Source organism: Mustela nivalis, assembly GCF_964662115.1.
Source record: "Mustela nivalis genome assembly, chromosome: 9".
Taxonomy (NCBI): domain Eukaryota; kingdom Metazoa; phylum Chordata; class Mammalia; order Carnivora; family Mustelidae; genus Mustela; species Mustela nivalis.
In genome coordinates this window covers 60,259,654-60,275,575 of record NC_139028.1, presented here as the reverse complement: position 1 = coordinate 60,275,575, position 15,922 = coordinate 60,259,654, and the positions used below count along the sequence as shown (strand labels likewise).

The 15,922-nt window shown below is 38.5% G+C and overlaps 1 protein-coding gene across 11 annotated transcripts in view; it reads right to left on the bottom strand.

The window, feature by feature from the left end:
• Positions 1-15,922, bottom strand: part of GDPD4 (glycerophosphodiester phosphodiesterase domain containing 4) — a 176,421-nt gene that overhangs the window by 67,353 nt on the left and 93,146 nt on the right. For all 11 annotated transcript variants that reach the window (XM_082749541.1, XM_082749538.1, XM_082749539.1 and 8 more), the window contains 2 exons: positions 8,449-8,670; positions 7,340-7,494 (listed from right to left, as the gene is read on the bottom strand). In XM_082749541.1, coding sequence (XP_082605667.1) covers positions 7,340-7,494; positions 8,449-8,670 — 377 coding nt within the window. The remainder of the gene's footprint in view (positions 1-7,339; positions 7,495-8,448; positions 8,671-15,922) is intronic.

The following is a 15,922-nucleotide window of genomic DNA, read 5'->3' as shown; positions in this document are numbered from 1 at the left end:
TTAAAGAAAGGACAACTAAAGATTTCCCTAATCTGGGGAAGGAAACAGACATCCAGGTCCAGAAGTACAGAGAGCCTTCAAAAGATAAACCCAAGGAGGGCCACACCAAAACATATAAAGTAAAATGGTAGGGTGCCTGGTGGCTCACTCAGTAGAACATGTGACTCTGAATCTCAGGGTCATTAGTTCAGGCCCCACACTGGGCATGAAACCTAGTTCTGGTTTTTTTGTTGATGTTGTTTTGTTTTGTTTTGTTTTGTTTTTTAAAGCAAAATGTCAAAAAAATAATGACAGAGAAGGAGGTATACAAAAGTTGAAGGAACTCATCATCACTAAACCAGATTTATAAGAAAGGTTAAGAAGAATTCTTTAAGTGAAAAGAAAAGGCTATAATTAGAAGAAAATTATGAAAGGGAAAATATTCACAGGTAAAAGCAACCACAAATTAAAGGTTATAAAGCCGGTATAAAGGTTAAAGTACAAGAGTAGTAAATAATCATATTTAGGGGCGCCTGCGTGGCTCAGTTGGTTAAGCATCCGCCTTTGGCTCAGGTCATGATCCTATGGTCCTGGGATCTAGTCCTGTGTCTGGCTCTCTGCTAGGCAGGAAGTCTGCTTCTTCCTGTGCCCCTCCCTCCCACTCGCACTGGCTCTCTCTCTCTCATATCTATAAAAAATATCTATAGGGGCACCTGGGTGGCTCAGTGGGTTAGGCCGCTGCCTTCGGCTCAGGTCGTGATCTCAGGGTCCTGGGATCGAGTCCCGCATCAGGCTCTCTGCTCAGCAGGGAGCCTGCTTCCTCCTCTCTCTCTCTGCCTGCCTCTCTGCCTACTTGTGGTCTCTCTCTGTCAAATAAATAAAATAAAATCTTTAAAAAAAAAAAAAAAGGTTAAAGTACAAGAGTAGTAAATAATCATATTTAGGGGCACCTGCGTGGCTCAGTTGGTTAAGCATCCGCCTTTGGCTCAGGTCATGATCCTATGGTCCTGGGATCTAGTCCTGTGTCTGGCTCTCTGCTAGGCAGGAAGTCTGCTTCTTCCTGTGCCCCTCCCTCCCACTCGCACTGGCTCTCTCTCTCTCATATCTATAAAAAATATCTATAGGGGCACCTGGGTGGCTCAGTGGGTTAAGCCTCTGCCTTCAGCTCAGGTCAAGATCTCAGGGTCCTGGGATCAAGCCCCACATCGGGCTCTCTGCTCAGCGGGGAACCTGTTTTCCCCTCTCCCTCTCTGTCTGCCCCTCTGCCTACTTGTGATCCCTCTCTCTCTGTCAAATAAAAAATATTTAAAAAGAAAAAAAAATCTATAAAAAATTTTGTAAATCAAAGAATACACAAAATAAAAAGATGTAAAATATGACATCTTATGCATAAAATGGAGAAGGGAAACAAAAATTAGTGCTTTTAGAATGTGTCCAAATTTGGGGCACCTGGGTGGCTCAGTGGGTTGGTTAAGCCTATGCCTTTGGCTCAGGTCATGATCTCAAGGTCCTGGGGTCGAGCCCCACATGGGGCTCTCTGCTCGGCAGGGACTGCTTCCCTCTCTTTCTCCGCCTCTCTGCCTACTTGTGATCTCTCTCCCTGTCAAACAAATAAAGTTAAAAAAAAAAAGATGTTCAAACTTAAGTGACCATAAATTTAATGTAGACTGCTACATACTTAAGATGCTATGTATAAACTCAACAGTAACCACAAATCAAAAACTTATGATAGATACCCAAAAATTAGAGAAAAGAATCAAAACACACCACAAAAGAAAGCCATCAAAAAACACAGGGAAGAGAGCAAGGGAAGAAAAAGGGAACAGAGAATAAAAAAATAACCATAAAACAATAATAAGATGGCAATAACTCCATATATATTAATAATTAATTTAAATGTTAATGGACTAAACACTCCAATCAAAATACATAAAGTGACAAGAATGGCTTAAAAAATAAAATCCAAAGGGCGCCTGGGTGGCTCAGTGGGTTAGGCCGCTGCCTTCGGCTCAGGTCATGATCTCAGGGTCCTGGGATCGAGTCCTGCATCGGGCTCTCTGCTCGGCAGGGAGCCTGCTTCCTTCTCTCTCTCTCTGCCTGCCTCTCAGTGTACTTGTAATTTCTCTCTGTCAAATAAATAAATAAAATCTTAAAAAAAAAATCCAAGACCAATGTTATTCTGCCTACAAGAGACTCACTTTAGGCCTGAAAATAAATACAGACTGAAAGTTAATGGGTAGAAAAACTTATTTTATGCAAATGGAAGCCAAAGAATTTTTAAAGACCAGGGTAGCAATACTTCTATCAGACGAAATGGACTTTAAAACACAGACTATAACAAGATACAAAGAACTGCATTACATGATAAAGAAATTAATCTAACAAGAGGATATAACAAATATAAATATCTATATACCCAACAGTAGAGCCCATGTATATATAAGCAAGTATTAACAGTTATAAAGGGAGAAACTGACAGTAATACAATTATAGTAGGGGACTTTAATACTCTTAAAATAAATGGATAGGGGGCGCCTGGGTGGCTCAATGGTTTAAGCCTCTACCTTCAGCTCAGGTCATAGTCTCAGGGTCCTGGGATCGAGCCCCGCTCTACAGGGAGTCTGCTTCCCCCTCTCTCTACCTGCCTCTCTGCCTACTTGTGATCTCTGTCAAATAAATAAATAAAATCTTTAAAAAACAAAACAAAACAATGGATAGATCACCCAGACAGAAAATTAGCAAAGGAACACTGGCTTTGAATGATACACTACACCTAATAGATACACACAAAACATTCCATCCATGAACAGAATACATATTCTTTTCAACTGCATAAGGAACATTCTCCAGGAGAGATCACATGTTAGGCTACAAAATAAGTATCAATAAATTTAGGAAGACTGAAATTATACCAAGTATCTTTTCCAACCACAACAGCATGAAACTAGAAATCAATTACAAGAAAAAAATTGGAAAACCACAAATACATGGAGGTTAAATAATATGGTACTAAACAACCAATGGATCAATGAAGAAATCAAAGAGGAAATAAAATTTACATAAACATGAAAATGAAAGCACAATGATCCAAAATCTTTGGGACAAAGCAAAAGCAGTTCAAAAAGGGAAGTTTGTAGAAATAAAGGCCTATCTCAAGAAACCAGAAAAACTACAAGTACACAACCTAATCGTACATCTAAAAGACCTAGAAAAAGAACAAACAAAACAAGTAGAAGGAAGGAAATAATAAAGATTAGAGTGGAAATAAACAGACAAAAAAAGAATGAAAAAAACCTCAGTGAAACCAAGAGTTGCTTCTTTGAAAAATTAAACAAAATTAATAAATCTTTAGCCAAACTCATCAAAAAAAGACAGATGACTCAAATAAATTCAGAAATCAAAGAAGAGAAGTAACAATGAACACCACAGAAATACGAAGAATTACAAAAGAATATAAATAATTATACGTCAACAAATTAGACAACCTAGCAGAAATGGATAAATTTCAAGAAACATACAATTTTCCAAACTGAATCAGGAAGAAATAGAAAATCTGAACCCATCAATCACTAGTAAGGAAATTTAATCAATAATCAAAAAACTTCCAAATAAAAGTACAGAACCAGATGGCTCCATGGGTGAAGTACACCAAATATTTAAATAAGTGTTAATACCTCTTCTTCCCCAATTTTTCCAAAAAAATATGAGGAAGGAAAACTTCCAAATTCATTCTATGAGGCTAGGATTACACTGATACCAAAACCGGAAAAGGACACAATAAAAAAGAACTACAGGCCAATATCTTCAATGAACATAGATGCAAAAATCCTCAACAAAATATTAGCAAATTGAATTCAAAAATACAATGAAAAAATTATTCAGCACAGTCAAGTGGGATTTATTACAAGGACACAAGTATGGTTTAATATTAGCAAATCAACCCATGAGATATATTCCATTAACAAGAAAAAAGATAAAAACCATATGATCATCTCAAAAGGTGCAGAGAAAGCATCTGAAAAAAAAAATCTGTTCATGATAAAACTTTCAACAAAGTAGGGTTAGAGGGAACATGCTGCTATATTATAAAGGCCATATATGAAAAACCCAGAGCTAACATCATACTCAATGGGGAAAAACTGAAAGCTTTTCCTCTAAGATCAGGAACAAGACAAGATGTCTACTCTCACCACTTCTATTCAGCATAGTACTGGACATCTTCGCTGTAGTAATCAGATAAGAAAAAGAAATAAAAGGCATTAAAATTAATAAGGAAGAAGTAAAATTGTCAAAATTTGTAGGTGACATGATACCATATAGAGAAAACCCTTAAGGAGTCCACCAAAAGCTATTAGAACTGATAAATTCATTCAGTCAAGTTGCAGGATACAAAATTAATACACAGAAATCTGTTGTGTTTCTATACATTAAAAATGAAGCAACATAGAGAGAAATTAAGAAAATAATCCCATTTACAATTACACCAAAAAGAATAAAATACCTGGGAACAAATTTAACCAAGGAGGTGAAAAACCTGCCCTCTGAAAACTATAAAACACTTAATGAAAGAAATTGAAGATGACACAAAGAAATGGAAAGAATTCCACGCTCATGGATTGAGAGAATTAAAAAGGTCAGAATTCAAAGTAATCTACAGATTCAAACTGTCCCTATCAAAATACCAAGAACATTTTTCACAGAACTAGAACAAGTATTCCTAAAATTTGTATGAGACCCTAAAACACCACAAATAGCCAAAGCAATCTTAAGTAAAAACAACAAAGCTGGAGGTATCACAATCTCAGATTTTAAAATATACTACAAAGCTGTAATAATCAAAACAGTATGGTACAGGCAAAACCAAGACACACAGATCAAAAGAACAAAGAGCCTGGAAATAAACTCACAAATACCCAGTTGATTAATTTAGGACAAAGGAGGCAAGAATATATGATTGGGGAAAGATAATCACTTCAATAAATGGTGCTAGGAAAAAATGTGGGGCTCAGCCCTGGGACCCTGGGATCATGACCTGAGCCAAAGGCAGACGCTTGACTGAGCTACCCAGCTACCCCTAAAATTAAGTTTTTAAAACACCATAAAAATTCCCACATCAGAAATAAAGCAGAGGGCATCTCTAAATTCATATAATTTTGATTAAAATAATGTATTTAAAGCATTCTCAGTCAAAATGGCAAGGTCACAATGTCTTGTAACTGTGGCCAAACTATGAAGTGAGCATAACACAGAAAATATATTGGAATTGTGATCATAATTACAAATATTCTGGTCATAAACCTTATACAAATAATTTAAGGTACAACAAATTAATTTCTTAAAATATAATGGTCCTTGAGGAGAAGGACTTAGAAGAATGTATAACACATGAATTTGTCACAGTCAGCCTTGGAGTATAGCTATATGGAAAAACCCTTATTGTCCTTATTAGAAAACATGTCCTTATTGGAATACAGTCAAGGAAAAGGATTGCGCCTTGCTTCTGACTTTTCACATGAGACTAGCATGATGCACTTGTACATATTATCACACGGTAAATATTCACTGAGCTAAATTAAGCTGCTTGACTTCTAACAGGACTCAGGATATGATCCCTCTCAAATCTGATGTCAGTTGAAACTATGCCCATATAACTATAGCCAAGAAATAATTTCAAAGGCCGAGGGTGAAAGAGTTTGGATTCTGGATTCTGTCAGACCTATGTTTAAATCTCAGTTTAGGGGCACCTGGGTGGTTCAGTCGGTTAAGCAGTTGCCTTCGGCTCAGGTCATGATCCCAGGGTCATGAGAAGCAAGAGCACCTGCTTCTCCCTCTGCCTCTCCCCGTTTGTGTATTGTCTTTCTCTCTCAAATAAATAAATAAAATATTTAAAAAAATAAATCTAAGTTTGGTCCCCCACTGATCAAGTATATTAATTTTGGTGGATTACCTAGCCTGTTCAAACTTTCCCTCTTTAGAGGCAAGTTTCCTCATTTGCAAAAGGGATGGTGATAATTTCCAGGGCACAGCATGTAAGGCTGGTGATGATAAAAGCAGCAGCTAACACTTAATTGTGTACTTATACTTGCCCAGCATTTTGCATGTGCATAATATGAAGAATATTCTCATCTAATCCTTTAACCAGTCCATCATGTTACTGCTATTCTTTTTTTTCCTCCTTAGGTTATTGCTACTCTTAATTTACAAATGAGAAAAAGGACGATTAGAAATTTGTCCAAGGTCATGTGTAACTGATGAGTAGGCCACGATGAGAAAAAGAGCGTGTGGTCTAATAACCATAGAACCTGATACATAATAAAGGCTCAATAAATGGAAGCTATTATAATTATTTTTCAACTACTATATTGATCTAAATTATGAGTAGGAGAGAAGAACATCATCATAGAAATATTTTCTATTTGAAAAAAAGTAAAAGGAAAGAGAAATACACTCCAAATAGAAGTAGTAGTTGAGCAAAGAAAAATGTTCTGATTGGGAAATAGCAAAAGGAAAAAGGCAAGATTTCATGATCAACCCCATGGCCAGAGAAGCAGGAAAAGTGAGAACAGGAGCAGAGGTAAATCCTACAGCTTAGTTCATGGTTTGAAGCGCAGAAAGGTATTTAGTGGCAATTTTTATTAAGTCCAAAGAGATTTTGGATATACATTTCTCCAAGGAAAACTTTGTCTTTGAAGCATTTAAAATCATCTGAAAAAATTTACTTTTAAATCTAAGAGAAAGGAAATATGGATTAAATTAAGCTGTGATTAATAATAGTTAAGTTTGGAAAAGTCGACATTTTATTCCCTGGTGCTTTTAATTTGAAAAATCTGTCACTAGTTACATATTTATAAATGTAGCTAATAATTTTAGTTTCTTCTCGTGCTTGGCTGTTTTAAGTTTTTTTTTTTTTAATGATTTAGTTATGTTCTTAATTATCCCTACAAGAAATGTGGCTATCTGGACCACAAAGCTATTGATGAGGGGTACTGTAATCCGTCTGGTAATGGCAGAAGGAAATAAACAACTTCCTGATTTCTGACTGTTCAATGATCATCTTATATAGGAACAAAACCACCAAGCATACAAAAAAGCGTGTTGAATGATAATAGATTAGAGATAAAGGAGAAGGGGCTGAAGACTATGTTCAAGGGAATTGTCTACACTTGGTAAATGTTTGCTGGTAGAGGGAGGGAAGGTGGAAGATAGGGTGGGAAGGGGAAGAGGGGAAAACAGGGGATTCCAAAAAGAGCCATACAAAGAAATCCTGAGATGAGAAGGAGAAGCTAAGGAGCTTGGTGGGAGAGCAGATTTTATGCAAGTAAGGCAATATCTGCCAAGAGAAGTGTGGTCAAACTCTTACCTCAACCCATTGTAGAACAACTTCTTGTAGTCAACGTTTATTCTACTGATATTTTCTTTTGTAAGACGTTCAATGGAATATAACCTGCCCACTTGCTGAAAACCAGGAGCTGCTTGTTTGACATATTCCCTGTCGAAAGCTGGCAACCAAAAAATCTGTAAGGAAAAAAAGGAAGTCATTCAGTGGATAATCAGCTCTCCAGGTACAAAGAGCCCCATGTAGAATAAAAGGAGCCTCATTCCAGCACTGGTTAACAGTCTACAGGGGGTGGAGAGAGATTCTAGTTCTTGATGAGACCCAACTTGGCCTAATACTGTCTAATGAACTCTTATAAGGGGGCTTTCACCAGGATTGTTCTGGAGATGAGATTTCTCAGAGTTAACATCCTCAGTCAAAGACCCACTGTGTTTAGATAGCCTCACAGGAGCCAAAGTAGATGAGGGTTGGTAGGTGTGGATGAAAGGTGGGAATCATATTTCCTCTGATTGATGACATTAAAAATCACCTTTGAAAGGGGTAATTTCCTGTCATTGGGGAATACTATAAGGATTCAACTGTTGAAATAGTTCCATTCGCAGGGAAACACATATTTGTTTCACTCAGCACTCTACCACATTCTGAGAACTTAAGAGATTTGGAATGATTGCTCAAGTGCAGAGAATTGCTTCTGAAAAACATGATGAACAAATCTCTGCTCAAATCTCTGAACAAATAAGAACCAGTTGTTTCTTCTGTATCATTAATTAAAGCCAAATCCTCAAAGCCTCAGTGTTGCCCAAGCTCCTTCTAATAGTTCTATGCCAGTGACAATGCAGGCCACATCACATAATCATTACACACACACTTTTTTTTTTTAACTGAGTGCTGTTATTTCATTTGGTTTGGAGTAGCAAACAACTTCCATGTTTTCCCTACTGGGGAAAATTCAACTGGGTCATTCTTAGATTGCAACATGCAGCTACATAAGTAAAAACCTCCATTTCTACAGATAGCAAAATTATTTGGGCATCACAGGGAAGATCTACAGGATAGGTCAAGCTCAACTGCTATTCTCCTGGGACATGTTACCCACCTCCCAAACTGTACCATGAATAATGAGGTAGACATACCAGATGTTGCTCAATTTTGGAGTCAAGGATCAAGCGTACTACACGGCGAATATATGTGCCTCTGACAGGATGTTTTCGTGGAGGGGCATTAAGATCAAACATCACAAATTTTTTTTCCTTCTGTGCAAGTTCCAATAAATCGATTAGTTTTGGAATCGTTTGATTTTCTGCTCTTTCACGATCAGCCTTTGATAGGGCTTTCATTCTGTAAAATGGTTTCAACTAAAAACAAATACATCAAAGAATACATTGGCTCCTATCAAAAGCAGTTTCCAGTTTTCCTGTTCTATAGCCCCACACCCAGACCTACCTCCATTTTGCTCCATTATCATTCCACCCACCAGACCCTCTGAAATACTGGTCTTGAGATAAGAGTTGCCAAGGAGAGAAATTAAATGTAATCTTCATAGGTAATCATGGTATTTGGAATGATTTCTTCTATACTGTATGACATGTGTTTACACTGAAGTTCCTTCATATTTTTGTCTTGACTTTCCTTTTCAGCTTTTTTTTCTATAACTTGAGATAATAAAACTTCTTTTTATAAAAGTCACACTGGCTTCCCACATTTATTCTCGCTGTTGTAGTTTTATGTAATGGAAAGAAAATAGGCTCTGGCTTCAGATTAAATTGGATTCAATCCCAACTCTATCATTCATTGGCTTTCTTTGATGAATCTACCTTCAAAATCTTTCTTAAAAAATATTTATTTATTTATTTATTTATTTATTTGAGAGAGAGAGAGAGCAAGCACATGCAGAGGGAAGAAGGAGAGGGAGAAAGAGAAGCAGACTCCCTGCTGAGCAGGGAGTCAGACACAGCACTCAATCCCAGGGTCCTGGGATCATGACCCAAACCAAAGGCAGACGCTTAACTGATTGAGCCACCCAGGCACCCCCGCCCCCGCCTTCCTAAACCTACAGCTTAACTGTTACCTCCTTCATGAAGCCTTCCTTAAATATTCCTGAACTAAAGACACTTTGATGTTATTAAACTGCAAAGGCTCATTTTTATGCCTCAGTTGCATGTTTCATTCTGCCTTCTACTTGTTTATGTCTTAGACCAGGTTCACATCCTGGTTTCATAAGTCTCTTGTTGTGTAACTTTGGTAAAACCTTTAAATTCTCAGAGTCTTTATTACCCAAACTATAAAATGGGGGAGGGGAGAGGTAATCTATGTATTCCTCAGGATTATTTTGTTTTTTTTTTTAAAGATTTTATTCATTTGAGACAGGGAAATACAGAAAGATACACACAGAGAGAGATGAGCAGGAGGAGAGGCAGGGGGAGAGGGAGCAGCATACACCCCACTGAGCTGGAAGCCCTATACAGGACTCAATCCTAGGACACGGAGATGGTGACCTGAACTGGAGGCAGACGCTTAACCAGTTCAGCCACCCAGGAGCCCCTCTCAGGATTATTTTGAATATTAAATATTAAATATTCAAATAGTTAAATATTAAATATTCAAAAATAAAATGCAGCATCTACAAGCATGTCTAGTACATAGAAAAGTGCACAATTCACATAGCTCCCTTACTTCCTACTGTCTCTACTGGACTGTACCTCCCTTATAGCAGGAACTGTCATATTTTCTTTGCAATACACCGCATTTCATTTTACACCTCAGTCCATATGTATATTAACTATATTAAATTTATTAGATGACTACTTTTATAGTCATTTGCCCATTTTAGATCATTTGTAGGTGAAGTCAGTGATAAAAGGCTACTTCTAAGAAGGAAACAGGACATGGGTTCTTTCGTCAAGAGGCAAGTAATCTCTTTTTCCTACACAACTTTATCTTTGTTCTCCTTCTTACCCTATTTCTTCCCCTTCCCCTGACCTCCTTATTCTCAGCAAAGAAATTATCAGATTGTACAGTAACCTCATGCTAGAACAGAAGTCAGGCCATAGAAATTAAGTTAAACCATGGTCTAGATCTGAGCTGAGGTCTATTATTAAAGGTTTTCTAAATCCTCAGGAAAAGAGAAAATTTGCTTCAAAATACAATATACTGTTAGATTCGACCAGATCTAGACCAACTGATTCACTTAATTATTAGATCTTCATGTGGGGAAAATTTTTAAAAGAACAGAATGAGAAAGACCAAGACAGAACTTAGGTAACTCAGCTGTGCATACATTGAAAAATGTCCCTGAGCAGGCAAAAAGAATAGGCGATGCACTGTTCAGGGACATTTCTAAAAGGCTTTCCTTTAAGGATAAACTGAGCAAAAAAAAAATAATAAAGATTAAACAAGAGGAGAATTTAAAACTAGATTTCGGTAAGCTTTAAATAGTCTTATAGGGGTAGCTCTAATGGCAAAAATAAATTGAGCCCCTTTTTTTTGTATGTAATATAGGGGACTTAGTGAGAAAAATAAACGGGAATGGGACATAGCCAGTTTAACCTCTCTCCAACATAAGATTGAACATTTTCAAAAAAGCCCGAGGAAATTAACGAGGTAGAAATGAAAAAAATTTCTGGTTTTCCATATAAAACACTTCATTCTCAAATAAAAACAACACCAAAAAGTTCTCAGTTCTCTATGGTTATACTTAGAGAAATTACAAGTAGGACAATCTAATGTCCTATATCATATTGGTCCAATGTCAAATTGGTAAGAAATAAAACAATTTTCCATAATTTTCCCAATAATGCCACTTAAAGGGAAACATTATCACTCAACATACAGTTCTGAAAAGAATTATCTGTAAATATAGATGAACAACAATACAACTTCTTGTTGATACAGGTGCAACTACCTTTAGTATTAATTCTACTACCATGAAAAATCAGATTGCTCAAAGTACTAAAACCATTTAAGTGGTGGGAATTTCTAACAATTTTGAATCCTTTTCCACGTCCTAACCTGTAACTGTTACTTTTGTCAAAAGAACACTACTTTCTTCTCTATGGCACTTTCCTATAAATTTCATCATTAGGAATCTAGTCTGCAAAAAAGATCCACCAAAAGAAATATAACAGAGACAAAATCTTTTCAGGAGTTGCAAAAAATTCTACTGCACATTATCAAATTATGGCTATGGACATTAGTATATTGATTCAAACAACAACTAAATAATTGACCATTGTACCAGACCACTGGGAAAAGAAAGAATAATTAGGAGTTAAAACTGTAAGGGTTCAGATTGACTCTGTTGATACCATTGCCTAAAAACCTCTTAATACTGAAGTTAAGGAAGATCTAAGCCAGCTGTAACAGACTGTTGTTGTTGTTGTTGTTGTTTTTTAAGATTTTATTTATTTATCTGACAGAGAGGGAGAGACCAAAAGAGAGGGGGAATACAAGCAGAGGGAGTGGGAGAGGGAGAAGCAAGCTTCCTGCTGAGCAGGGAGCCTGATGCAGGGCTGGATCCCAGGACCCTGGAATCATGACCTGAGCTGAAGGCAAATGCTTAACGACTGAGCCACCCAGGCACCCCTGTAACAGACTTTTAAGACAACAAGGTTTAATTATCCCTAATATTAGTCCAAGCAAAATGTCTGTTTTACCTGTTTTAAAAAAAACCCAAAACTATGATGGTAGAGGATACAAATTCATCTAATTATCTGTAAGCTATTTACCAAAGAGTTATATCTCACTTTTGAGTATTGTCTAACCCAAATGCATTCTCTTTGGCCCTATCTTTGCTTTCTTTCATGATTTAGCTGGTGAAGATAGCTAATATTCATGGGCTTCACCAGGGAACAATCAACAATTTACCTAGAAAGTTATGCTTCAGACATTTATTGAAGCCCCATCCTACTTTTCTCAAATCTTAAATGAAGAGCATAAGGATATACAGTGGGGCACCTGGGTGGCTCAGTCAGTGGAGTGGCTGCCTTTGGCTCAGGTCATGATCCCAGGGTCCTGGGATGGAGCCCTGCATCTGGGTCCCTGCTCGGTGGGAAGTCTGCTTCTCTCTCTCCTTCTTCCAGCCACTCTGTCTACCTCTACTCTCTATCTCTCTGACAAATAAACAAAATGTTTTAAAAAAATAAGGATCTGTAGTAATGCATCTTGAAATTGTAAGATCAACTATAGAGTCATAGAGCTTCTAAAAAGAAATTTTAGTTCTAAAAATGACAATTCATCATCCAGGGTTCAGCAAACTTATTCTGTGAAGGGTCAGATACCAAATGTTTTTTGACTCTGAAACATACAGTCTCTGTTACAATGACTCAACTCTGCCATTATACTGCAAAAACAGCAACAGACAATTCATAAGTGAATAAGCAAGGCTATGTTCCAATAAAATTTTATTTATGGACCCTGAGATTTGAGTTTTATATCATTTTATTTCTATATAATATATAAATATATAACATAATATGTAACATAACATATATATAATTTATATCACATTATTTTTCTTTAGATTTTTTTCCATTTCCATTTTCCATTTCCACATTTCCTACCATGTAGGAACGTAAAAACCAGTCTTATTAGTTCACAGACTATATAAAAATAACCAGTGGCTGGGGCGCCTGTAGCTCAGTGGGTTAAAGCCTCTGCCCTTGGCTCAGGTCATGATCCCAGGGTCCTGGGATCGAGCCCCGCATCAGGCTCTCTGTTCAGCAGGGAGCCTGCTTCCCTTCCTCTCTCTGCCTGGCTCTCTGCTTACCTGTGATCTCTGTCTGTCAAATAAATAAATACAATCTTAAAAAAAAAAAAAAAGCCAGTGGCTGAGAACAACGTACAACTGGAAAAGTTGTCCATCAACCAGGACCTGTTATGGAATTTGATTATGCAATCTGTGAAGAGTGTGGTAAAGAATTTATGGATTCTTACCTTATGACCCACTTTGATCTGGCAACTTGTGATAACTGCGGAGATGCTGATGATAAACATAAGCTCATAACAAAAACAGAAGCCAAACAAGAGTACCTTCTGAAAGACTGTGATTTAGAGAAAGAATGAGCCGGACTCTTAAAAAAAAAAAACCTTGACAGAGTTAATTCTAAAAACTGGCGGTGGATGGATGGATCTCCTTCCCTTCGCCCTCCTTAGGGCGTGATGTACACCCTAGTTAAACAAGGTTACCCCATTTAAAATAATGTTCGGGAGACCCCCTCCACTCTGCTCATGGCTACAAAAGGTTACCCTAACAAAAATGACTGATCAGTCTGTATTTCAGTCACTACAGGAACTACAGTATGTCTTATAAAGAGCCCATGCAGGGATCCAAACTGCCTACACTGAGATGGAGACAAAGACGGAACAACATCTTTACCACCCCAAAGACTTGGTTTGGATATGCCGCCACTGCATGAGAAACTTGAAGTCTCATTGAAAGGGACCATTTACTGTCATCCTATAGAGTACCCGAGGGATTCCAACATCTTGCTGCAGAAATAAAATGGACAAAACCTGCGGTTCCCATCCTAATTTCAGCACTAACTGATTCTTTAAAAAGTTAAAGAATTGACTAATCTAGAAAGAAAAGGCGGGGATGTTGGGGTCGATTCCACGTTAAAACATGTTAACCCCTGGGCCTGCCTGGGCCTACTTAGCCATAGTGACTCCATGTTGCCTAGGTAGACATTTTGTTGTCTAGAAAAGTTACTGCTCTCAGTTCCAGGTAACTGTTACTAAAACACAACACCTAAAACAAGGTAACTGTTACAAAACACACACCTAAAACAAGGCCAATTCCAGGTAACTATTACTAAAACACATACCTAAAACAAGGCCATTGGTAACCGTTACTAAAACACACAGGTAGGAGACATCCAATCAGCCAAAGTCACATATGCAGATGTCTGCGATTGTGCCCTATAAAAACTAGCCTGTAAGACCAAGGGGCGTCACTCTCTTTGGAGGTGCCCCTGGCCGGTCAGTCTGACTTCTAATGCTTGGCATAGAATAAAGCTTTACATAACTTTCACTTTGTCTCAGCCTCATTTCCCTGGCCGGTCAGCCTAACTTCTAATGCTTGGCATAGAATAAGGCTTTGCATAACTGTCTCAGTCTCGTTCCTTTGATAACGGACGCAACATATGGGGGCTCATCCGGGATCAAACAACGAGAACTGAGCCAGCATCAGAATTTCTGGGAAAAGCCTCCGGAGGTAAGATCTCCATATTCTGTGAGATCTGGTCTGTTTGGTTGTGGAGCTCCAGGGTATGGCCCACCGGGGAGAAGCTGGAGTGGTCCCCAGGGCTGGAGTGCATGTGGGGACGCCCCATCCCTCTTCTGGTGGATCGTCTGGGGGTCCGAGCCCCCTTAGGCAGTCATCTGGGTCTGTAGGGGGCCGGGTAACCCCCGTCTGTAGGGGACTGGGAAAACCCCCATCAGCAAGTGAGGGCCGCTGGGTCTTGTCTTTTTGTTGTCTGTTTTGTTACTCGTTTCTAGGGGACCGAGAAAATCCCCACTGGCGAATGTTTGTAGGGGACTAAGAAAATCCCCATCAGCGGCAGGTTCTGGGTAAGGGCCGCTGAGTCTGTGGTTGTCTGTATCTTGTCTTTTTGTTGTCTGTTATGTTGTTTGTAGTGTTTGGAAAAAAAAAAATGGGACAAGCAGAGAGTAAGGAGACTCTGACTTTCATCTTTCCATTCCTCCTAATAGATGTGGGACTTCTCCCTTGCTCATTTCTTATGTTAATGGCTATAACTGGAGCCAACTGTGGTTGGTCTAACTCGAGACAGAGACTTTAAGGAATATTCCCAAACAGCTGCCAAAACTCCCTTTGTTTAGGGGAAGTTCCTTGCCTTCTCTGGCCCGACCTCGACTGCCTAGCCCCTCTCCCTTGCTGGCGGGACCTTCTGGCAGCACTTTGTTTGTTCTCTCTTCTCCTTCTGTTTCTGCACCAACTTGGGTGCAGCCTGCATTACTGGCTTCTAGACCATCCTCGGTGCTTCCTGCACCACGGCTCCTTCTCTCTTCACTGTCAAGAAACAAAAAGAGCACCCCCTGGACCTAACAGCCCCCACTCCAGATATTCCCACCCATGTCTCAGGTAAACATAAAAAATGGAATGGGTCCAGGTGAAAAGTAAATCAACAGCTGGATTTGGACAGCAAGCCACCACTGGCCAACACTTGATCTATGCCATGATGTGTTGCCTGAGGACAGACATAATCTAATGAGAGATTATGGATTATCCAAAATTATCCAAGGCCCAACACTAAGGACAATGAAATAATTTCTGGAATTAGCTGGATGTTGTAGAGTATACACAGCAAGCTTTTCTGAAATAGGCTTCTGTATGATTTAACTTAAACATCTTGGGAACCATTCTCAGAAAACACAGAAATGAAAAATACCTTCATTAGTAATCTCAAAATATTTCTTCAACAATCATCTTTGCTGATCTTCCAAATCATAATAAACCTTTCTTTAATTGAAAGTACATGAAACAGGGGGTACTGGGTGGCTCAGTGGCTTAAAGCCTCTGCCTTCAGCTCAGGTCATGATCCCAGAGTCCTGGGATAGAGCCCCACATCGGGCTCTCTACTCAGCAGGAAG